At 45.5% G+C, this 26,146-nt stretch overlaps 1 protein-coding gene across 1 annotated transcript in view; it reads left to right on the top strand.

Moving 5' to 3' along the window:
* Positions 1-26,146, top strand: part of T265_03871 (hypothetical protein) — a gene marked incomplete at both ends in the record, with an annotated part of 50,228 nt that overhangs the window by 13,393 nt on the left and 10,689 nt on the right. The window contains 4 exons of the mRNA XM_009168463.1: positions 8,889-8,960; positions 11,813-11,939; positions 13,385-13,472; positions 13,642-13,779. Of these exons, the coding sequence (XP_009166727.1) occupies positions 8,889-8,960; positions 11,813-11,939; positions 13,385-13,472; positions 13,642-13,779 (425 nt within the window). The remainder of the gene's footprint in view (positions 1-8,888; positions 8,961-11,812; positions 11,940-13,384; positions 13,473-13,641; positions 13,780-26,146) is intronic.

The following is a 26,146-nucleotide window of genomic DNA, read 5'->3' as shown; positions in this document are numbered from 1 at the left end:
CAACCTGGAGGGCCAGGAGACTGTGTTCGTCAGACCTCTAACCATTGACCAACCTGGTATGAGAGACTCTGCGAGTGCCGCGCGGACACCCCCCAGTATAGCTCAATGGGCCTCCGAGGTACACAAACCGCCACACCACTTTAAGACCCAGGCTTTTCTTCAAACTGGCCAACAACCTGTCCATCAGGGGAACTCCGGAAACTTCTTCAACGACGGAGTTCATTATCTGTTGTCAATGGCTATCTTCTCTTAGGTGACCGAACTTCGTCAACGGGTCTTAGCACAGTTACACACTGGACACCCACGGATAAACCGCATGAAGGCTCTTGCTCGCAGCTATGTCTCTTGGCCCGGTATGGATGAGCACATGGAGCAAGTATGTGGGAGTTTTTTCCGTTGCGCAGCTGCCCAGAAGTTACCCAAGCGACAGTCGCCGCAGCCAGAAAAACAATGGTCGGGCATCCATGTGGAATTTGCCGGACCAATTAACGAACAAATCTTCCTCATCGTTGTCGCTGCATTAGTAAGTGGCCTGAAGTCCTTATTATGTCTGAGACAACAACGATGGCAACTATCACTAAACTGCGACGTTTGTTTCCAATATTCGGTATCCCGGGAACTATTGTGTCCGATAATGGTACTCAGTTCACATCCCATCAGTTTGGTGAATTCGTTCGAAGATACGGCATCATACACGTTACTTCTCTTCCATTCCATCCCCAATCCAACGGTCAAGCTGAACGGTTCGTTGACACCTTTAAACGCGCGTTGACAAAAGCAGAAGGGGAAGGGTACCGAAGGGAGGAGGAAAGCCAACATTCCGGCCAACTGTCTGTGTACTTGTCAGGGATTATCGCCCCGGGCACCAAAGATGGACTGTTGGAGTCGTCCTCAAAAGAATAGGTCAGGTGACAGCGTCCAGGCCAACATTCCGGCCTGGCAACTGTGTACTTGTCAGGGATTATCGCCCCGGGCACCAAAGATGGACTGTTGGAGTCGTCCTCAAAAGAATAGGTCAGGTGATTTACAGCGTCCAGGTGGGATCATTGATATGGAAACGACATGTCAATTACGGCCGACTGAGTGCCAGATCCCAAAGGCGGAAGAACGGTTACTAGATCTCAACCTGCTGCTTGAAGCCTTTGGTCTTCCAAGAACAGCACCAATAGCCACCACTTCAGATGTAACGTCCAAGATAGATCCATTGCTGCAACCGCCGCGCCGTACCGGTCGCACCAGAAAAAAGGTGGAACCTCTACAACTTGATCCGCATCGAAAATCTTATGTTGAACGTTCAAAAGGGGGAGGTATCAGGAAGGTCAGATCCCTGAAAGTAGCCGCAGAACGCCCGAAACCTACTGCTCCACCAAAATCCCAACAGGAAAGCCGGCAAGCATCCAGGCCAGTCAATCATTCAATCATTTCAGCAAAAGCTGATGAGTATTCATGCACGCCACAGAAGCACGACCGAATGCGTTCAGGCATTTCATGGAGGCACGATCGATGTTGATGGGTGTTCACTAACGCCTATCAAACAGCCTGGATCAATGTCACGGGCACGGCTGTTTCCCTTAGCAGAAGCCTTCTCCATTTCCCGAGCTTTTGATGTCCACCAGAGCTCTCGGTCTTTCCTTAGACTCTTCACTATTTGGCGTTTGAGGGATTTGCGTGCGCCGTCGTACTCGTTGCCTGCTGGTATGGCTTTCCTGGCACCAATCATGGATAACGACCTTGACGACATCCAGTGGTCTTGTGGTCGAATTGGAGAAGTCGGGCAGGCAGCACTGAACGCCGATAGTATATCTCCTTTCACATTTTGCCACGCTTCATCCACATACTCACTGCCACCACAGTATTGGTTTACTATGGATAGTTGTTGGGCTTGCTCAGATTGGTACCGTTGAGCTACCGTCGTTCTTCGAAGCAAGCGGATTGGCATGTTCCTTGCTAATTTGCGAGGGCTTGAAGGGAAGCGAACTGTCAGGCGTGCACGCACCATGGTGTGATCGGAATCGAGTGGTGTGCCCCAGAAGGATCGGCAGTCTTGAATTGTGGCCACGTGGTCCAACTGGGTCCACGGTTGATTTGCAGTTGGTGGCCGCCAGGTTATGCGATGCGAACGTTTATGTCGAAAGTTCGTACTTGCCAGAAACACTTCATGGTCAGCACGCAGCTGGAGTCAATATCCGTTGTCTGTGCGGCGATCATCGATTCCGAATCGACCGCCCAAATGTGATTCCAAGGAGCTAAGACGGCCTACTTGATCATTCATATCGCCTGCAAGGATCACAATGTCAGTGCTTTTTGCCTGATGGATGAGCCCGGATATATCTCGATAGAAAGTATCATTCTCAGCATCAGAACTGCAGTCCTTTGGGCATAACCCGACACGACAAACAGGCACCGCTTTTTATGCTGAGAGGCATTGAGCTTGATTGAACTGGATAGCCGGACGGCGCGACCTATCGCTTCTGGATCACCCGACACACGGATGAGGAAATGTGAAAGAGCTGAATTCATTCTTGGCGTTCAGAGATACATAACCACGCTTGGGTCTTGTATGCCTGTTTCGGAGACGCAGCACACATCAATTTTAAGAGAGTATAAGGTTTCAACAAACATTGCCTGTTTGCCAATTTGACATAGAATGCGGACGCTAAAAGCTTCCGTATATAAAAGATCTCATGTATTTAGAGAGGTGTTATTTTGTTTGCTATTACTAGGCAGCGAGGAGCATAAGGCCCTTCGGTCAGATAACTGACAATCAAGTGACCCAGTAACGTTTGCTTGTGTGGTGGGATGGGGTTGGGGAGGGACATCGGTGGACACCGAACTGCGTGGGCAAATGATACTTCCCGGTTGCCCAGGCCGAGGAGGTGGGTTTGGTTGAGGTACCCCACCTTGAGCCTTTGACTCAGAAGTCTAACTCACAAGGCAATGGGAAGATGTATAATGTTGTTCGGGGACCCTGCCCATAGCCTCCGTCTCAAACGTCTGACCCACGAGGCAGCGGACAGTAGGGTTTTCTTTGGGGACCCTACCCGGAGCCGATGACTCTATGGTCTGACCTGCTTGGCTGCAGAGCATTGGTCTAACCCGAGTGCACAGGGAATAAGGCATTACTGTCTCATTCCTGATGCGGCTGCTCACAGCAGGTGCCTTTTGAGCAGCACCAGGCTCTTTGTTTTCAAAAGTATTTCCACTGTATTGAATAATGCGCCGGTGGTCACCGTCAACCGTTGGGCGACCGGAGTGGGCGGTTTTGGGGGCCGACCTTTTCTAACTCGTCCTTCCTTGAGGATAGGCAGCATCGCTGCTTCCATTATTATGGACATGCTGGTTACCTTGGGCAAACATCTTACTGCCTTCACACTTCTGTCGCAGAGTACAGTATGACTTTGCTCCAAGACCGTCTCGTAGCACGATTACTAGTAGTACGGGGTCTCACCGCTCTTGGTCTGACTGCTTTCCTTTGGACATCCCGGACATCCTTGTGGAGCGACGCTCCAGCCATTGTAGCCCGCGGGATCATTGCAGCACTCAAGCCCGACCACCACGTCAATTTGGAAGCTTTAGGTCGGGGCAGTCCCCTGAGCAAACTAAAGAACATTTTCCGAAGTTGTTACACTTGTTCGGTAGAGGCAAAGTCTACAGTTGTATTATGGCCCATCTAGCCGACACTGAGTCTGTCCTTAATCAGGGCTGTATTTCGGATCGCATATTAGGTGCCACAAATCGTTCCAAGGCGGTCATATTACATATTGTCGTGGTTGCCAGGATTATTGCCATCTGACTTCTCATACCTGAACTCTGTGCGCAAAAGAAATCTGTCCTGTCTCCCTCTTGTCTGATGATAGCGCACCGGGTTATCAGGTGCTCTCTAACCCATCTTCTTGATACTGGATGAAAGCGTCATACAGATACCAGAGTATGCTATCGTATCAGACGAATGACCATCTGCTTTGAAGGTAGAGAGCAATTGATGAATGAAATGACCAAGACCAAATTTAAACCTCGATTTTCCTGGCCAACATTCAACGTCCCAACTCATCACTTCTTCAGGGCACATCCGTTCACTGTTCAATATGCTAGTTGATTCAGCATTCATCTTAATATGAGGAGGGCGAGATGGTTCAGCGGTTAGAACATTAATTTACTAACCGGAAGGCCCGTGGTTCAGATCCGATCTCTGCCTCTCCACTTCCTGTGTCTAGGCTTGGGCAACCTGTTAGGGTCCCAGCCCTCGTGCTTCCTTTGGGTGGCATGGCAGCTAGGCACCGAAAGGGTGATACAGCTAAACGATTGTGACTTAGCTTGGCGTGCGATTATTAGCAGAAAAACAAGCTATTTTATCGTGCTCTAAAAACAACGAACGATGAGGGGACATTGTCCACGTTATCTACATCATCTACTTTGACTTAGATACTCGAATAAAGTAGGCATCATCATCATCATAGCATGACATTGGCTTTCAACACTGATACTTCGCTGCCGGACAACCATGAAGAAAGGAATAAAGGTGGACAGGAAAGGGACTTAGTGTTAGCTTATTACAATCATTCCGAGGTGCCTACACCTGCAGACACTCACTCCGGCAATCTGGATAAAGACTGACAACGAGAACGCCATTGACATCGATTAGGAAGCATATCTTGCAGCGTTTGCGACCAGCGCAGTGGGGCTCATGCGGTCCTTATCTTGGTAAGCGATTCACACCGACAGCACCCAAACGCGTCGAAATCTCTTTCATGCCCTTCTGTCAGGTCAAGAGTTGGTCACCTCTTCCGCTGCTTCGAATCGGGCACGGAAAACAGCATTGTCTTCGGCGAAAGATGGTTCGGCATACGCGATATATAACCTAACCAACGCAGTTTCTGGTACTGGACACATTCCCCAATGGAAGTCCCCCTTTTACCAACCGAAAACTCGCTTTTCTTACTTAGGTAACCCAGCAGTTATCCTAAATTAAGTCGTATTTCCGTTTTTTATGAAAGTGAGGCAAAATTTACAACCTATGGTGGAAATCAATCAGACCACTGATATCAGAAGTGTGGCATTTAGACGAGTTTGCGGAAAATTTCGCGCATGTTTTTAAATAGCTTGCGTCGTTGCGTAAGTTGAATTGGTTTTTCATCATTATTCTTGAAAACTTCTGCGATTTATACACTTAGACTAAGGGCAATTTGGTTAAGGTGGAGTCTTTTTCGCTATGTTGCAAACAGCCATGAATGCATATTGGATTAGGAAACAAACTACCACGTCCATAGACATTTTATGGTACCGAGTAATCACTAAGACATCGAATGAATGCCAATGATTGCCTTTTGGCATATCCCTCAAGTGCTCGAACCCGACCTCTGCCTCTCGACTTTTTTGTCTAAGTTTGGGCAACCCGGCTTTCATGCTTCCTTCGTTTGTTTCGAGCTCGAGATGGCTCAGCTAATTTAATGACCAGGTCCGTGGTTCGAGCCCAACTTCGGCATGTCAACTGCTTCTGTCCACGATTGGGCAGTGTTTCAGCCCTCGCGCTTCCTTCGGGTGGCATGGCAGCTAGGCATCGAAATGGCATTGAAAATTAATTATTATTAATTGATTAATTAATTATTAATTAATCAGTTAATTAATAATTTTTTTCGCCAGTCAATACAAGGGAGTATTGGTCAAATTAGTCGCATATTTTCGGTTCATGCAAACTAACATTTTCATTTCAGACGGGTTACACTTCCATTAGGCGCACCTTAGACAGACGTTTGAGTGTCGATTTCACAGCTATGATCGCGTGCATGATTTACCCAAGCGCTGCCACCCTTTCTCCCTAGGCTGCTTTTCCGTACATTTGCGTCGAAAAGACATGGCACATGAATAAATATTTGCCTACAACTATCTTCGTTCCACATCAGGCTTTAGCTGACTGCCTTATATTCGCAATGTAGTAGTCCATAAGTGTGTTTTTTTTATGGTAGAACATCAGATAAGGTTCGCCTGATCGGATTTTTGAGCCACATGCTACGCATGTCCAACTGCTGTTTACCAACCTGTGTCGACTGCATGCCCATCAGTAGCAGTTCACGACGCGGCAGCCATCAAACCGAACCCGGTGGGATCTTCGGGCGTTCCTGAGTGTGGTCTAAATGATTCTGCTCGCACTCACAGGCTTTGACACGTGGCCGATCTATTTGGCGAGTATATCTAAAGTCCGTCTGTTGTTTTCTTTGGGGCTGTGATGAGTGAGTTCCGCAAAAATCGCTGGGTACATCCGGACGATGACATCATATACTTCTTTCTTTTTACTTTTTACTAGGGCCTTCACTGTTGGAAGCGCAGCGCTTACTGAATATCATAGCTGCCTATGGTGATAGCGATGACACGTTAACGCCATCTTACTTTGAATGATCGTTCAACTCCACAAATGTCTAATTCGATGTTCAGAAACGAAATAAACGGGGTGGAAATTTAGGGACTACACTACTCAGTAAGCTCCAACGACTGAAAACAGTAACGGTACTAGTATCGTATCAATAAAATTTCACTTCTTCCTAGGCTGTCGTGGCCCGAGTCGTCCGATATTGGTAGCTGTTTGTAAAGGGTAGTTTGCGTTATAACTTCAGACGTTTTCATGGTCATGTACTTTGTAGAGGAGTTTTATTTTTCAACCGCTAAACGAATTAAAGGTATTACACTGAGGTCGTGTTGGTGCTACTGGGCGAAACAGAGCTGGTGGTCCAAAGTTCATGAGTTGCATGGGCGCTTACTTAAATTCATGGATTGTGAGGGAGACATTTGAGAGAAGGAACACTTCTTCTTCTAACCAGTTGCAGTTAATAGCGTTTTCGAAATTCCAAAGGACGATACTTGTTCTTCTGCATCGCATGGACACAAACGACTGGAAAAACTATATTCCATGAGTTTATGACTTGCATATCAGTTGGAAATTATGATTTCACCGAACATAAAAGTTAGGATACATTTTGTGAGGAAAGGTGTTCTTCAGTGTTCCAGTTTTCTTCTCATAGACTTGATCCGTTAGCTGTATTTTAAGGGGTTAACGGACCCTTTCTAGGTATGCCTAAGCTTTCAGTTCATGGTCTGACACTCAGTAAACCTGGTTGTGCTTACTCTTCCATAAGCCGGTGTTTGCCACAAGTTTCCACCAGTCTAGTCGATCACACTAACAGAGAGAACCAAGTAACCGAAATTATCGATGGGCCATTTTCACCTGTTAGTTGGAGGTGCATCGGTATCCATTCATCCTGAGTCCTTCGGTAAGGCCGAGCCATCCCGAATACTCAAATGTGCCATCATCGCTTACTCGGTTTTCTAATTTTGAGTACAAATTGACTCACTTCTACGGTCTAAGTAGGTTTCTGCCTAGATGGTCACGGGAGTCGCGGACGATCTTGTATTATTTTTCCTCCCTGGCAAACATGATTTAAATGGGCCATGTTATTTATACTGTGGAGCATTTTGAAATTGCATTTCACCTAAATATTCCATATCTTTTATCTTAAGTCAATTACTGTGACTTCATATGGGACTACTGATAGAGTCTATTTACAACCTAATTACGACAGGGTTCGGTTGGTTTCTCCAGTCGTTGAGTGTATGGAGAACCGTATCCGCAGCGCGATTTCACCGGATCTGATGGAGCATCTTTGGAACCGCATAACTGAGTAATACCGAAAACATTACAAAACGAATGCGTAGAGTAGCTTCTTAGTAAGTTTCGTGTACATCATTATATGGGTTGGGTAGAGCACCAGTCGGCCATCTTTTTTAATATCCTTCAATTTTAAGCTTGTGAAACAGCGGTTCATCCATTTTTTTCTACCACTTTTCTATTCAAGACCAACTTTTTGCTTGCAATCTTGTAGATCTTAATGAAATATCGGTTCTACTTGATTAAATGCTAACGTGGTAGCTCACTCACTGTCTTTCAATGACTATAAGAAATGCTATGTGGCATTCATCATCCTCCAACTGAAAATAACTGGGGTGTATTGGCGGCTATGTTATCAGGCACTTTCTTATGGAGAAAACATATATAGAATAAGCTCGGTGATGGTGCAGTGTTCTAGATACCTATTTTAACACAGGTTCATATTCGAATCTTCAGTCGTACATTTATCTTCTCTACTCATTGTTGAGACGCCCTATCCTGCTCACTCATGATGGTTTCGTGTCTGGTCTGTTGTATGGTACCCACGTCAGCAAGGTGGAGTGAGCGTTAAGCGGAATTCCACACCAATACCGCTTTACCACTCACAGTTAGGTGCTACTACGGCCGAGAAGCTTATCTAACAGGAGATTGAAAAAAAATTTGGGAACGTTTGCCTGTCCGGCATCAAGCCGAGCTCTGATTGGTCGGAAGTCTGGACCCAACAGCCGAACGCGTGCTACCAATGTCACATCCAGAAGGTGTCTGAAATTTCAGAATGTTGTCGTGGCACACACTTTATATGACGCGCTGCGCAAGTGTTTTAACCTGATTTTGGGCGTTAATATGCGTTGTGCATCTTTGGTGGCTGTTTTTGACGGGAACGCTAGCTTGAGAGAGGTTCCCGTGGAGAACTAAGCTGAGGAAAATACCGTTATTACAGTGGCCCACTAGGCTACATGGTGACGAAACAGCTTTTGTCGTGTGTGATGAAGTTGAGTCAATCTAACCATCACTAGTAATTCGAATGATTCTGCATTCGATTCAAAATAAGTGATCGTATTTATACCCCTATAAAATCCGGTATCATAGCGTTGCAATCACCCCGTCGTCTGTTTCAGTGTTTACATAGCGTCCTCTTGATTTATATTTGATGTGTACATTTTTCTTTTAATTGCAACCCACGTGAATAACTTCTTTACGCTTTCTGAGAAATAATCATGTTTCATCGTAGGTCCAATGGTGTATGCATGTGCGCTTTCACCGATATCCAAGTCCGACGACCTCAAGGTGCTTGGTCTTGCAGGTTGGTTTTTTGTATCTCCTCCACGTTATGGCTTACTAATGAGTCCGCGGCACCATACAACCTAAGTGGCAATGGTTTGGAATGGCTCTTCGAGAAATGTACGAAATCACTCAAAACCCTTTTTTTTCTTTTTTTGTCACTGTTGCACTGATGTAGCCGGAACCTCACATCAAACGGAAAACCAAGTCCAGTGTGCGAAGCATTTATGATTCACAATCGCATTATAGGCTCGATCATGCACCACGTATTTCCATCCAGCTTATTCTCCACTCCAAACCCCTCTTGGTAAATAATTTGCGGGGGTCATCTATATGACCAGGACGCGAAATTATGAACATTTTGTGAATTTTTGGTTGGTGCGTGCGTGGTTGAACTGAGGGTCTCAGACGAAAGCACGCTGTCATTTCGCAACCAAGCCGCCTGAATTTAACCCGCCCGTTTCACCCTGAGCGTGCTCGAATCATGTTTTGTTGAAGTCGCCTTTCCCCGACATAATGTCCGGACGAGCTTATTTCAATGGTTTATTCAGATTTATTTCTTGTTCCTTGTAGGTCTTCTTAGGTTTTGAGACTTTCTTGCACTCAGTCCCCGTCTGCTCTGCTCTTTTTCATTACCTGTCTACGTCGCAGTTATGCTGAACGATGGTGATAACACCACTCAGTGACTGACGAACACCAACCAGCTATCAACACTGCGGTTATCGACAAAGTACATGATTGTGCGATCCAGTAAAGCTCCGTCTGTGTGTGCGTTCGTTCTGTGGAAAGAATGCCCTGTTGCCGCATGAATTCCCTGCAACTTGCACCATCGGTCGGAACTCAAAAGATATTCATGGCACTTTTCATCAACTGACTATCCCTTTGATGCTTATCCCGCGGCTTCTAGCTCCGAATTTTCCAAGAATGTTTCTGTCATTTTCGCGTTGCCCTACGGATAGCAGTAACCAGAAACTAGGATGGTGAAAAGGTTCATTTCTTTCTTGTATTCTTTAGCGCGTTGTACATAAAGACCGGTGTCTTGCCTTAGCTAGACAGATAGGCTCAGTGAAAACTACTGCCACTTCAGCTTGTTCAATCGACCTATCGGTTGTGTGGTGCCTTGAAGACACAGGATTGTTCACTGGACGTATCCCCTTTGTATTGATGGTGAAATCAGTGCAAATATAAGGTGGGCACATGTCTGTGGGATCGAGTTCGGAATCCATGCTCATGAGTCCCTTGTAAAGAGGATCCGTGCACAACAGGACTACTGATTGATCTTGCGAACAAGACTCATCATCTGAATACATTCAGGTTTGTGTATCTCGTCTAGGCTCCCTGAACTAATCGTACTTTCAAACATTGCACCTCAAAACGCCGCCGCTTGAAATATTACTGCATTCTTCAGAATCCCATTTATCATGCTCTTTTGACCTGCTGCCTTTAAAGATCGCACTATCCCAGTTGGTCAGATTTCTCGTCTCGCCGACTGACTGCTAGGTCTCTGATTTGAGATTAGTTTCCTTGTGTGCTTAACCTATTTGTTTCATGGTTTTTATCCAATTTTTCTATGGATTACGCTTATGTAGACTTGTTATTGTCTTGTTCGTAGTTGAGACTCTAAAAATGACTCAAATCAGACTGTATTCCGTAAACCGTGCGTCCCAAAAAAGTACAACGTCGTTAAATTTCGAAACATCTATTCGGCAACTGCGCCTACTACCTCGAACCCAATGAAGATGGCTGGAACAATGTTTGGGCACCGTTATTCCCTGTGACATAGCTGGCTTGTTGTAAGGTTCTTTAAAAGATAATGTGTTTAGAGCTTCTGTTTGCGCAACTATCCTATATAAAAGCGACGCTTGTCTGTCCGCACTGGAGACCTTTATATCGAGTAACGGGCGTTCAGTTGGTTACGAACGGTTCGGCTCAAACCACATGTGACATCACCTGACTTTCTCCAAGGTCCGTCTGTCCATTGGGTGTGACAGGTTGTAAGATCCGGGCGGTTATGGATCTCACAGGACGATTGCGACTATTAGATTATACGCAGTTCGTAGCCAGTAGTCAATAGGAGCAGACAGACGTGGGGCAGCAGATGATATATTGAGGACTGACGAACTGGTTAATCAACAATGACGCAATCAGCAGGGGCGGGAAGTAGTCACTGACGCAGCACGGATTTATATAGGGGCAGTCTGACAGTATGAGTTGGCCGTAACGGCGCAGGAGTCAGTACGTCCGGGGTGTGAGGGACTGTCTTTCGGTCGACGTCGACGCAGCCGTTCGTGTCGCGCGACAGGTCAGATTGCGCGACTTTGTCTGTTTAAAACAAAGCTCGGCAAGGGCTATCTGGCAGGCGCGATACATGCGTAGTACAAGATAATCAGCCGCTCGGTGTGTCAGGTCGGTGTAGTCGGTAACATGTTCGCCTTCCATCCGGAGGATCCGGGTTCGACACCCTTGTCGGCTCTCTTTTCCGTCAGAATAGGCGCTCAAAAATAGGCGCAATCGAGGCGGACTTGCAGTCAATGACAGACGAGCAACAAATATTGACATCACTTACTGAGGGATAAGCAGGCCTTAAGTAGGAACAAAGCGGGGGGAAAACGAGCAGCAGGTATACGAAACGGTGCCATAATAAACAGGTGTAAGTCATGTTACTCACGAGTAGTCAGAAAACAAGGAAAGTTACCCTCGTTCACCGTTGATTCACAGGGGGAATCAACACATGTAAATACTAATGCGTTCCAGCCCACTGTTATGGTTCTGGTAGGGTCCTACTTATCCCGTGGATGTTCCTGCCTCTGAACATAATGTTGAGATTTTCAAGCTGCCACCTGTTGGTTTTGTTGTCACGTTCTTACATTTCAGATTCAAAAACATTGACTGAACATCAAAGAGAATCATTATTAGCACGAATGCTACAGCACACCGATTGGCTTGTCGGGGCCGTACGAGTTATCAGTCCGCGTTTCATAACGGAGAAGATGCTTGGCCGGTGAGTGATCCAGTAATTCTCTCCGATAGATTGCAGTTATCCGATTTAGTAGCAGGTGATTCACGGGGTTCACTAAAGTATATCACTTCCGTCATGCATTGCGTTTCGCTATGGCCCGATTGACTGAACCGACTTAGTGGTAAAACTCCACCCGGGTCGGTAAGTTTGAGTCGAGTGGGGATGCATTTTTCTGGCATTCCACCGCATGAACGGAGACTATAAAGCCAGGTACTCTGCCGCCGAACTTAAGAATTGGCTAGTCTCCCCATCACTTCACATTAATATAAAGGGGAAAAATCTTTAGAAATCACCTTCAGGTTCTTCCTTAACCTGAAGCGTTATAATTTCTTGATTGGACTCTAATTCTCTCGATCATCAAACAATCAGCCTTAGACTTACTGCTGATTCTGGTTCCCACACTGCGCTTATCCATCTTAAGGAACAACCGCTTTGGGTTCCTTCGAGCCACAGAATTCATTGGGTCGGGGACGAAACTGAGGATAGAGATGTATTTGTTGTTGTGTGATGTGCCCAGAGTTAGTAATTTTGATGTGTGCTCGTGTGAGCGGAAATTTCCCGCTATCGTCCTCCTCACCCGCAACGTTCTGAGGCGGCGTTACTGTTATGTGAAACTGCGCAGTTATTTTGCGTTAGACCGAACCTATCTAAGGCTGACCAGCAACCACCACGGGGTAGGTCAAAACCTCCCCGACAGACAAAGCGCTACATTGCTTGCCCGACAGGGCAACTGCTACGACCGGTCACATATTGACGATTTTGTTCGCAAAAACGGACCTCGCTCTCTCTTTAGTAGAAGTTGGTGCGTTTACAGCAAACCTTCTTGTGCAAACAAACTTAAAGAAAGAGAGGATCTGAAGATTTAATAGGAGAATATGAGGGAATGGGATTGTTTCCCATGATTGTCTATCGGCCTATAGATGTTTTAATTTCACCCGGATAATGTAGCTGTTGACGAACAACTGACGCCTATTCAACGGTCCAAGGCTATCATATCTACTGTGCATGTTCAAGATCGGTTTACATGGGAAAATTGATTATTGCTTTTCAAAAAGGGTCCGCAAACCATCTTTCCACCATCAAATAGCCTGGGACCATAACGAGTTAACCTGACTTTCAGCTATGTGTAGTTATTCAGAATGATTGAAGTACTGGGAAAATTTAGATGCGCAAGCGGACGCAATGATATCAATCAACAGCTTCGTTTTTCCGGAGGAGCAAAAAATATACGTAAGTGGCAGAGACTGGGCAGGATACCCATGTCAAGTTTGGAATCAGTGTCTTTTGATTGTCTGAGTGATTTTTCATTAATCGAGTGCTGATTATGTTAACATGTTCATAAGTCTTCCTACGTTAGAAATCATCCACCTGTTTTTGTACCTCGCGCCCATCCTGAGTAGATGGATCGATAATTTTCTGTCTTTCAGCTGTAAAACTAGCTTGAACGTGATTTCTCATGATGCGGCAATCGGACTTATCCGGGCTGCCCTGGACAAAGGAGTCAATGTCAAAGAGGTAAGAGTTAAGAGTAATTTCATGCGGTTTTCTCTATCAACCGTTGTTGCTGCACTTTTTAAGGTATTTGTTTCAAGTGATCGTTCCAACGCTTGTTTAGTTTCTGAGTTTTTCTGGCCAGATTGTCTTCAAGTGTAATTGATAATTAGGCAACTTATTTTCCTCTTAGGTATACGTGGACACTGTCGGTAAAGCTGAACTCTACGAAGCCAAACTACAAGCGCTTTTTCCAGAACTGAAGATATGCGTGGAGAGCAAGGCGGATGATACCTATGCTATTGTCAGTGCAGCCAGTATATTTGCCAAGGTAGGTCACCGTCTGGTCTGCTTTCCGCTAATCCGTACGTTTTGTCGAGGTGGAAGCATTCTGTGATATAAGGGATCCCAGTTAATTATGATTGGCTGATTTCCCGGCGCATGCATCACTTCTAGTAAGGAACCTTTTTCTCTGTACATGTCAGTTTCATGAATCACGACAACCTCCAAAGGGAAGCCGTTGTGAACAAAGACCACAAGGGTATCTTCAGTCAGTCACACTTTGCGTATGATTTCCCCGGAAAGGGATCAACTCCCCGGTGGAGGCTGACAAGCCCCCTTAGGCTCTGAGCAACCACCCGTGATCAATTATTGTGTGCTTGAAAACGAGGCCTCGCACGTATTCGCTGTTAAGCTATTTGTATTTCCTATAAACACTTCTAGTATTTACGATAAATACGTTGCTATCTGTGATGGTGACTAGTTCTAAATGCTTCCGTATTAATTTCGTTTAGGTGTAACACTTTTTTGGTGCCTAACTGCCATGCCCCTCGAAGGCGCCACACGGGCTGAGATAGCTAGGTTATCAGGGCTCAGACAGGTAGAGTCGAGATACCGGGGTTGGGTTTGAACCACTAACCTTCCGGTCAGCAAGTTCATTCCTCAACCTCACAGAAATTCCTTCTTAATCAGCTTCTAATGTACTGAGCGGTACCAAAGACGCGATTATAGTATGTTTGATTAGAACGTGGAATTGAAGAACCAGGATGCCCGCATTACGAATTGTTTTGCCGATCGTGACGATGTTACACCGCAGCACCCTTCCCTTCGGAAGGGAAGCAACCGCGGGGAACGAGCCCCTATAGCCATTCCTGGGAATAATCTGTTTCCGTGATTTTGTGTAGCCTTCACCATCAGTGTGCCAAGTCGTCGAAAAATTGTATAGAAAATTGTGGTGCTCTTTGACCAATTGTCTCATCAGTATGGTGTAATTCATACCGACTATTCCTAATTCATTCACACTTCTATTGTTACTTCAAAGCTGACTGATCATCTCAGTGACATGAATAACGTCTGTTAGCGTCACTTGCCTGTTTTGCTCTCGTATTTTAAAGTACCCTATCGCAGTCTTCTTTCATGCTTAGCTAGTCTTAGCTAGCCGTTGTCGTAATCTAAAGACACTATGGAATTATCCAAAAATATGCCAAAGTTTGCCACTCAAGAATCGGCTTCTCTCATGGGTTCGAGTAATTTCAAGGTCGTCACCGACATTTCACAAGCTCGGATCGCCACCACGAAATATCTTCTAGCCAAGCTTTCTGTTGTATCTCATCACCTTCCCTGACGCTACTGGGTTATAGTCAGAAGGAAGGCAGGCGACCAGAAGGAGCTGTCCATTAACGAAATTACAACTTTCTATATATATGATTCACTTGTGACCGTATTTGATGGTCGATCTGTCAGCCAACCAGTGCCTCCTGCACGCCCACGCCGGTTCTCGGGCGGTTGTTTCTTTGTCTCGGTTGATCATAAATAGCCGTCAGTGCGCTTGTGTACGGACTGCCTTGGCCATGGTGTAGGCGTGAGCTTTCTGTGTTCCTTTTTCACCTTTCCCCGGCACATGATGAAATCGGACGTGATTCAGACGTATAGGCGTAATCGCACGGCTCTGTTTCACATGATTGTTCCGCTGCGCACTAGGCTGATGCGCGGCCGTATTACTTTCTACGCAGTGTGTATTGGTAGCTCGGCTGATTTAACTGGTCATTGATTAGGTGGTATTTGTTCTGTTCACTGAGCCTATCAACCAACAGCATGTTTTAATCGCAAGATTGCAGAACGCAGGCACTTAGTCTGCAGCAAATTGAGCGGCCATCTACTTGTATTCCATCTTCAAGAATTTGTTTATCAGTATCTTCGTAGCATAGCAAGGTTTTCTCGCTTATAGATTGTCCTCATTGAGATGGTGTGTGGGCTAGCACCCGTTAACGTATCAGAAAATCGGAAGCAGCAAATTCCGTCCACCTGACTAGCACACCTGTGACACACATCCAACCACCATATATTAAAGAGGGCGTTCTAGTAGTTTGCTCTCGCGTGGCAACACGAAATGAAATTTTCTACATCTGAACTGGGCGGAGCTACAGTCCACGTGATTCTCCTTGCGCTTTGGAAACCTGAGAGAACATGGTCTATAGCCGGTCTCTGGCGAGTATGCTACCACTTCCTATCCGGACTGCCAAGCTCGTCATTGTGGGCCTGGCTTGCGTTTGAATAGGTTTGCAGAAAATGTGGGATCAATCCCATTACTGGCCCCAGTGTATTTATTTCAGTGCCCTTCGGAGTCCTTGTTCTTAGTCGTCCTCCACGAGGACATTAGGCTTGTTTTCTGCTAGGTCCCGATCCTTCCCATTTCTGTCTACTCCTTATCAGGACCTTCTTCCATGACGTGTATGGCAGCTAAACAGCTAAACCAGTGCTTATTAATTTTTCATTGGTGTAAGTGCTGATTCTATCCTTTCTCGTATATGATACATCGACAAATGAAACCACCAGGTGTTGGTATTAGTATAACCGTCGATGACGAACCCTTTCTTTCAGACCGACAAACTGAAGGCATGAAGTTGAAAAAGGGGAGCTCAAGCTAAATGATGTCCTTCAGAATGTGGAGATAGGCTTAACTTACGGATTCGAAATAGTCCAGCTTGTTTAGACAAGTTTTAACCATTATGGAGTCCCTCGTACATTCAGTTGCACCCAAGCTTTCGTTCCTCTAAGCTATTATTCAGCCGTGAAGCTTGCTGCCGTATTTTCTCGTAGATCACTGCTTTCATGGTCTTTCTCCAGGGGACTAAGTCGCTCCTCGGAGGCATGAAATTCCATGGAAATCTGGAGAATTCTGTTCGGGACTGATCCTTTTTAAAAAAAGTTTATTGCATATAAAACCGTCTAAATATGGGTGTGACAATAATAGACGGACGAATCAAGTTTGGAATCACACAAATGATAAAGTAGTAACTAATCAGTTTTCAATTGCTTTCAGGTTACGCGCGACAGGCTGCTGCAAATTTGGCCAATAAACGAACGGGGTCTGGTCTCTGATTCTCTCCCAGTTGGATCTGGATACCCTGGGGGTATATATCTGGCTTCATATGCCCAGTTGTTTCCATTGATCTTTTTGGTTAAACATCCGCTTTAAATGCCCACGAGTCTGAAATAAATCACTGAAACTCGAACCCCCATAAAAACACTAGTGAGTGCTGTCATACGACGCCCTCACTGACCAATTCTTGCTGAATAGTATCTTGGATTGGCGATCACCAAAACTATTGGCCTGAGCGATCCTGTTATTTAGTCGAATTGCGCGCGTTTTAACTTGAATGTAAACATGATGCAGTATGCATTTGGCTTTAACGGGCGACTCACCTGGACCCCAGTTGAATCCCTCGTTTATGATGTTCTTGAGCAACTGAATGTGCTGCACCAGGCTGCCTCATGTTTCAGGTGGTACGATATTCTAGATAACGCGATACATTGTATGAACACTATTCATAAGGTTGCCGAAAACTCTCTGATGGCCCACAACCAGTTTTGCCCTTCTTGGGGTTCATCAGCTCCATTTAATGTTCTGCTTGAGCCCAAAATGGACAGACCTCGACAGAAACACTCATTCGCATATCACTTTGGTTTTGACGGGAGACTCACCTGGAACACAGCTGAATCTCTTGTAGATGAGATATTGTCCTGTCTTATTACAACTTTTGCGTTTATGAACTATGGTCTCCGCTTCTTATATATAAATCTGCCCAATCGTTTGACTGCTATCGCTTTATCGAGCTTATTACTCTCGATTTTTATCGCCTGTAATTTCAAACTTAGTCGTTTTTCGTCCATCCCAAAATCAGAGATTGTAGTAATGACTTTGTTAAAAAATCATTTGTTTACTTTTATGGCAGCTGACAGAGGACTTCAGTACGAACTCGGCATTATCATTAATTTTGAGTCCAACAGTATAATGCGGGCACGCTAAAAGTACGGAACCGTTAAGGCCGGAAATGGGCAGATGAGTGGATTAGACCACCAACACCGGTGATAAGGGAGCAGAGTATGCTCCAATGAAGTCGCTGGTGGAGTAGTTTGTGTCAATACGGTCGCCTCGCGTGCCACTTTTCCGGGGTTTGAATGCCGGTATGACCAAAGGCACGCAGTGCTGGAGACCTCTGATGACATCGAAACCTGAATCCAGTGCTTTCCCCCTGGTGTAGGCTACCCAGAATAATTGTGCGAGAATAGGAAAACTGTTCGAATGAGTAGTGTCAAAAAATCACTAAAGAGATTGTGATTTTTAAAATGCACTTTACCCTGTTTCCTTAGTTTTGGTTCAGAAGGTAACAAGGCTCTATTAAAGTGTTACTTTTGTATCACTACCAAAATACGTCGAACTAACAGTGACGTGACACCTTATAGAAGAACAGCTTTCAGTAGTGTAGGCATTCGTGAATTTTTAGTGTTTCTCACTAATCGAGTATGGAGTTCGAGAGTCAGATGTAATGTTTCCATCGTAAGTGCACACCAGCTTGATGATTAACTAGTGAAAGCTCAAGTTGTATTTCACCATGTGTTTTGTTTGTAGATCCGCTTACGAAATGCTACCTTCGACAATGCGTGGATCCAGTGTTTGGCTTTCCCTCACTTGTCCGGAGTAGCTGGTCCACAGCAGGTGCCATTCTTGAGAAGTCGGGTGTGAAAATCACTTGGTGAGTAGCAGTTTTAGGCTCTTCGGAAAGGCTCAAGAGGTTTTGAATTAAGCACATCTCATTCTTGTTGTCGAACTCAAGAAATAAGAACTCCCGCGGTTTCTCCTATACAATCATTTCGAGATCTAGCTGTCAATGAGATGCATTCTAATTAGGACCGTTTACACAAACTACTCAATTAGTGGGCAAAATTATCCCGGCAGGGGTATAGATCTAGAAACTAGCAAGTGTGTGACTAGTCTATCGAAATTCTTCAGAGCACCACTGCGTGGATAATCAATGCTTCATTGTGTGGGGTGAAAAAGCACAGTGACCGTACTAAACACATGAATCCCCTACCACAGGTACACCCACCGTCACTAATGCCGGTCACCTTATTTACAGGTTTGAATTTAGACTTGAAATCGGTCGGCAGGTGCGGATTGCTGTCAGGAGTAGCCCAAAGCTATTGCCAGTTGTTTCACTTGTTTGTTTTCTTTATGATAACCTGATCAGTCTTACACGAGTAAGATATCAACACCGAAATATGTATTCTTTGGTAAGTGTATAGTCGGGCATCGAAGACAGCCAACCGAAGCTTTCTGTCTTTGTTGGAGCCCACCAGGTTGTAATAGTTATACGAATCTCTGGCTTGAATGAAAATGAGGAAATTAATACATTATTTTGGAGGATATTTGCGTCTGGAACGGCATACCATTATCGCCATTGTCATGCATGACAATGAAAGGTTAAAAGGATTTGCCGGCCAGCACTGGTCATACCGTTTGACACCTATGTATGGTTGGACAACCACAAACGGTTCACACTGAGCCGAATGTGATGCTGCATACAAGCCTTTGCGTTAATGTAAATCCGAGGGAATAGGACTGACTGCCTAACGTACAGATGCTCCATCCGCACAGGGCTACATTTGCTGGAACTCAGTTCCCTAAGGCTCGACCCTTATAGGAATGCCGACGGGGAGCGGCCCGACGAAGAGCAGTGAGATCCCGTACTACGAGAAATCGTATTACGAGACACTTTGGGAGTAAGGTCATACTTTCCTCTGCGGTAAGAGTTTGAGAGTAGTATGCTAAATCCTTCAGGTATCGATGCTCCCTTTCTCCGAGGAACGACTGGTTCATCATCATCGTCATCATCATCATCAAAGACAATATATATAATTAGATATATCTTATATGTCAAGCATACCTCCAACCGCTCAATCAGACAATCTGGAAAGAAACTGACAGCACGAATGACAGCACGACATCGATTAGCCGCCATTTCTTGCAACGTCCCTAGCCAAGCACAGACGGGGTCATGGGGGCCCCATCCTGGAAGTCGCACAACACCAACAACACCCAAACTCTTCTTAATCTTTTTGACGCCTTTCTGCAAAGTCATGTGCTGTCCACCTCGCGGTTTGCTCCATCCTGAAGGAGGCACGGAGAACAACACTCGTCTCGGTAGACGGTGTTTCGGCATGCGTAGCACATGATCGAGCCATCGTAGTCGATGATGCTGGATGTTTTCCCGGATTGAGGTACCTGCAGCACAACCATATACCCGTTTTCTAATCGCCTCGTTGCTGATACGCTGACGCCATCCGAAACCAGCCACGCTTCTGAGGCATCGGTGGTCGAAAACCTGAAGACGCCTCACATCATCTACCCGAAGAGGCCATGTCTCGCACCCATACAACAACACAGCCCTTACTGTAGCCTGGTACACACGACAGGTTAGAAAACGTTGCCCCTAAAAACTGCACAATCTGATCATCCAACGGTCAACTGTGACTGCCGGCACATTATTCAGTACGGTTGAAATACTTTTAAAACCAAAGAGCCTGGTGCTGCTTAGAAGCCTGCTGCTTTTCGTGGCTGCATTAGGAGTCAAGTGGTTATGCTTTAATCCCTGTATCCTTGAGTCTGGCCAGCCCCACTCAGCCGAATGTGTCAGCCCGTTGAGTCATTGGCTCTTGGAATGGTCCCTCAAGCTGACCCTAACGACGGTTGCCCCGCTTCAGACTTTCGATTTAGGGGCTAGAGGAGAGGGCCCCGAAAAAATCTTCTCTTCCACTGCCCTTGCGGGTAAGACATTTGAGTAAAAGGCTCAAAGTGAAGTATCTCAACCAAAACTCCCTTTTTGGGTTGGGTAACCCACCAAGTCCTTCTGGTTCATTTAGCTGTCAACTTCCTAGCTGCTGCTCCGTATCCAATCTTTCGCCCAGTAAAAAAACGTAAAGATGATCCCTATTAAGTTCAAAGGGCCTGTTTCACATTGCTGCGTATTCTATGTCAAATTGGGCAATAGATAGCTCTAGCTCACGTCTTCTCTCTTTCGGTCATGTCTGTTGTCTCCGGAGCACACATACAAGGAACTAGTTCGTTCGGGACGAATCCGTATTTTTCGCACTTTACTCTTCGGGTGTCTGTCGCTCTAAATGCAGTGGCTCATGTTATCTATGCTGTGGAAGTTATGCTTAGTTTCATGTCTGGACTGAACTCCAGTGAACGGTCGTCCCTGCACGGTTAGACTGGTGTTTCAACCGAGTTTAATACGTTTTTGCGCGCTAATCGACGTTTGTTTTTTGTGCAATCATACGCTCCGGCGGGCGGCACCTCTGGGGTTTAGAAAGGCTGATTCTATCGGGATTTGTCATAGTTACTCCAGTCAGCAAGAATTAGAAGTATCGTGGTTCTGACAGGTGATATGTTCCGGTTGGCCAAATACTTCTTGGAGCGGATTCAGGGTTGACACTCACAGCACAGATAATTGGGATCAAATTCTTCATTTATCCGCTGAACACCACTTGTTTCTTACCAGCACAAACTTCCAGCATCTGGAAAGCGTCTGTATTGCTCGACACTGTCGAGTTGTGTTGGCTGAAAAGCTTCCAGAACTCGACAGGCAATATGGTTATAAAGGTGATTTAGATGACTAATGGAGAAAATTCAAAATCCGAGGTCGCTCGTACACCCCAATCAACACTGGATATTTTCGTGGTCAGCAGTTCTGATTAAAGGCAGGTGCTTGCAATGGGGATCAATCGTCATCTGTTCGAAATAATCCGATTAACTACTCCGAGTAGATCTGGTGTTTTTGAAGTTATCTCCGAAAAGTATGGGTACTCGATTCATTCATTTGAGCTTCGTTTAAACGATGAGCTGAACACTTTGAAGAACAGCTCAACTCATATTTTCATTTTGAGTTAGGTTCTGAAGCTGTGTCAATCCTTTTGACGAACAGAAATGATAGTTTATCTGGATCTCAAATGCGCTATTGACGCAGTTTACCACCAGAAGCTGCAGAGAAGGGCATCCCTTTTGAGTACCTCTCTCTAATATAGGCTCTGCGTGACTCATCTCGCGGATGTGTATGCGTCTATGGCAAATTCTCGCTCCCCACATCCAGTGGTATCTTATATCATCCCTCCTCCTTAACGTCGTAGTCGACGTGTTTCTTGAGTCTCTAGCACCATGGGGATCGAAATACTTCCAGATCATTCGCTTATGGACACTGAGTGTGTGAATGACATTTTTCATCATGTCTGGGATCAAACCCAAACCCCATACTTGCAGATGAACCGATGAATGTGGTAGGTATGCTATTTACCGTAGCAGCCGCATATGACCAAGCGGACTGGTGAACGACGAGATCATTTCCCTAATTGGTCAGACTGCAGTGCTGCGATCCGATCTGTCATACCTTGTGGATCAGAACCATGTCTTTTACCTGTGAAAGATCTTCAAAAGTTTGCCCGTTGGTGCCTCCAAAGCGTACACCAGATTGTTCTTCGGGAAAGTCCATTCTTTCTCGATAGATCAGCTGGCCATACTTCGCAGGTTACGCTGGTTAACCCATGTGCTTCGTATGTCAGGGGACCTTTTACCTCACACAACCCTGTTCGCCCTTCCTTGTGTTGGATTTAGGCGACGCAGGGACGGTTATTCCATGACCTGGTGACAAGCATGAAAACCCATACTAGTCAGGTCATTGTGTTGGTAACTGCCTAGATGGGGACCACAGGGTGGTAGCCCTGGCGGATATGGCTGTGACGCAGCCAATAGCGGTCTTGCACCACATCTATCGCCTACACTGTGTAGCTGTCACTTCCAACCATACTGGAGAGCCAGAACCACTCTATTTCGTTGCAGTGGTTCGGTCATCGCCCTCAACGCGTGGCCCTCATCCCCTTACTCTCCTTACTCCCTTTGAATCAAGTTATAGGAGCTAGCGCCACTGTAGTTCGGTGCATGGTTTGTGAGCTTAAAAACTAACTGAAATTTAGTCGCGTCGCCGGTCAAGTCTTCCTACGATTGTGTCTGCAATTGGAATACGAGGTCCTTCCATGATATATACTAGAAGTTGCAGTTTTTCAAACTTACCCAAAGCTGTCCAGTTAGTGAACTTTCAGGCGTCTCCTGATTGTGAACTCCACTCTTCAGCTGACCTTAGACATGCTATTTTGGGAGGTGAGTTTCGGATATTCGTTTCAAGCAGCCCAACCAGCCGAGACGGTTTCGCATCAGCCTACATTAATCCCTAAGTGTTCGACTTCTAAATGCCTACAGTTTTCAGCATTCGGTCCGTCTATTTGGTCCAACACTGCAAATACCGCGAGCGAAACCGATCATGAGCCCGAGCCTATAGTTGACACAGCGTCAATGTTTCGCCGTCTTATGGTAGTGAAGCAGAATAACAACCCGGTACGCCACAATCCTGCTATTTATTCACAATTGGTGGTAGAACTACACGTGTTTCTGATGACGGCCAAATACCATGCTGGCCTCTGCAATTCTTGAGTTCATTTCACTGTCAAGTCTGTGGATAGTGTACTGTGGCAGTAACAGAATGCGTACAACGCACTGTATCACAAGAAGGTAGCTGTGTAGCTTCAATCAACATCTCGTCTGTGGAATACTGTTGAAAAGTGGTGCTTCTGATATTCGCTCGGGTGGGGTAACTTTTCGCCGCTTTGTTAATCTCCCGTCGGATGAAGATATTGTATTATTGGTTCCAGTTTTAAGTCCGGAAAACACTTCATTGTGGCATCAGAGACCCGCTTTCGATCATACATTTCCATTTCTTATGGTCCATCATCCATTTTTTGTGCGCGCGTGTTTCAGGATCGTGGTTTTAACGCTTCTGCGTTGTTTTCAGGCCGTTGTATTTCCGGATCGTGAAGTGTTTTGATAAACGTGAAATTCTCCTGAATCAAGTTGGATATCGGTGATTCATCCCACCATGGAACTGATACCACCTTCGATCTTGAATTAGTCCAACAGCGGCTACTTCGATGTATTCACACCCGAGCCTAGTGGCTTTTGGGTTATCCATTGACCTTTAGGTTTATGTAAAACAACGGCATGACAAGGAAATTGAAAGACCATTCACCAGTAGCAAATACTGGTGACCAGTGGAAGAAGACCCCAATAAAGAGTGGAAATAAAGAGAACTGGTGGAGGCTTTTTGCATGGTCGAAACATCGCCCTTGCAATGCGCATGTGAACGTCAATTTAGTTCAGCAACCTGATGATGTTTCAAAGCTAAAGCCATAGCGGTACCTGAGGAACTGGGGAGGGAGGGACCACGACTTGATTTGAGCGACTCATTTGAATGACAGGTTAACTAAATTGTCGTTCGAAATATGCCGCTAAGTCCATCTTGCATACTTACAACCTCCTGGGGTAAGGCGTTGAATTGAGGGCCGAAGAGCCAAAGAAACAATGTGCGGTTTCATCCTTATTGGCAATCATCGACGGTGTGTACCTGGCAAGTCCGTTTGGTTATTCAAACCCTCTAGCTCCATACTAGTGGCTGAAAAACAGCCGATCAGCAGCATTAACTCACACTGACTGTCTCCTCGGGTGTCGACTTCTCAAATAGATGGATGGACTAGACTTTCTTTTCGGTGGAGGCTGACCATTGATTGGACAAAGTGTAGATTCAAATTCCATAAGCTCCTCATACTGCCAACAAACTGTGAGTAGTTCAGAAGGAAAAGTAATCCACATGATGCGTAGATCTTCCATTTAAGTGGTCCTCAATCAGAGCTAGTGAATTTCATGTGAACTCACACTGCTGTTCAGCTACTTGTAGGCGACGACCGGTCGGGAGCTCACGGATTGGAATCACCGTTGATATTCCTGAAATGCGCACTACCGACGAGTTCGATTTACCGGCATAGGTGGACTTCATTTATGACGAAATTTCGACTGAACTAATCGAATATCTCACCGTCAATAGTAAGGCGACAAAAATCAGCGCCTTGATTGTCCGGTTGGTTTCTGTCATTTGTGAGTCCTAATGGGTAGGATATGCTGAAATACTAAATACAACTGGTGCCATCGTCATCAGTTGTCCGTTGAAAAGTCGGATTTAACGCAATGGACATAAGGGGAGTTTTGAGCTATTTTATGGCACGCTTGGGTTCGATTTAATGTATATGGATTGAATGGACTTAATGCCTAAATGCCATACCACCGTATATTCCCGAATATAACAGAAGCGCTGACCATACATAGACGGCGCCTTCGGATACCGATTGATTTCATTCGTAATACGTACGCAAGTTTCTTCATCCCCAGGTTACAAATTTAGTCCCCAATGTAGGGCGAAACTCAGCGGAATTTCGTCCAACTTTTGCTCAGTCAGCTGCATTATGTTGATGGCGTAAGACGAACGGCCCAACATTGTATGTTGAAACGAATTCTGGGACGTGAACTCCTGGGCAATTTTACTATTTCGGTTAATACAAGATAGTTTTGACACGGGGACTGAGAGCGGATCTGTCATTTTAGCACGTGGAGTCTCGAGGCACAAGACAAGTAGGTTCTTCCACCAGTGCACAGGTCAATTGAATGAATGCATCCGGTGGCCAAATTGCCGTCAATGGTTAGTCTTTCTCGATCGCTCACAGATTGTGTCCTCCAGATGATCGGAGAACCTTGATGTCATTATCAAAAGCCAGATATAATTCTGCTCATTACCTGCCTTCGTTTATTTCTGCTTTTAAAATGCTACATAGGTCATTTTGTTTTCCCGATAAATCCATGTGGTCCAAATCTTCCGGTTATCGATTAACAGTTACCATAGCAACGGTCTTTATTTTATACATCATAGCGTGCTTTTGGTACACTAAACGTTTGCTTACCATGATTGTCATCGGTTCTGAATGCACTTTACTTGTCTGAGTTCGCAAATCGCCATGGTGACGCTAGTTTCGGTAATGACGCCCCTTGGGTGTCGCCTCATTAGTTTGACGACAAGTCCCTATTCTTCTGACCAGAATGGATCAACAGTAGGACGGCTGAGAAAATTCCCATGGTGGTAGAGGCCGTGAAAGGCTGATTTTCTTTTAAAACAAAACTGTATTGGCAATTGGTGACTACATGATTTTAAGGGTTGAATTAGGTGGTCATGTACAAGATGGCCGTTGTTTTGAACGGTGTATCAAGAGAATAAGCTTGGAGTACTTAAGAAAGGGTGTGTGACATGTTTCACCACGCGACTGCGAATAATCTCACTATTTGCCGTGCCCTGCGGTGACTCCAACCTTGAAGTAATGACTTATCTCCAAGGCACTCCAGGATCGCTACCGCCCATTAAGTATGGTCAATAGCAAGGCTCAAGGATAGGATCCTCTATTATCCGTCCCATTGCTTGGTGTATTTAAAC

The sequence above is a fragment of the Opisthorchis viverrini genome (assembly GCF_000715545.1).
Source record: "Opisthorchis viverrini unplaced genomic scaffold opera_v5_59, whole genome shotgun sequence".
Lineage (NCBI taxonomy): Eukaryota > Metazoa > Platyhelminthes > Trematoda > Opisthorchiida > Opisthorchiidae > Opisthorchis > Opisthorchis viverrini.
Note: the sequence above shows the minus strand (reverse complement) of the source record. Positions and strands in the feature narration are given on the sequence as shown.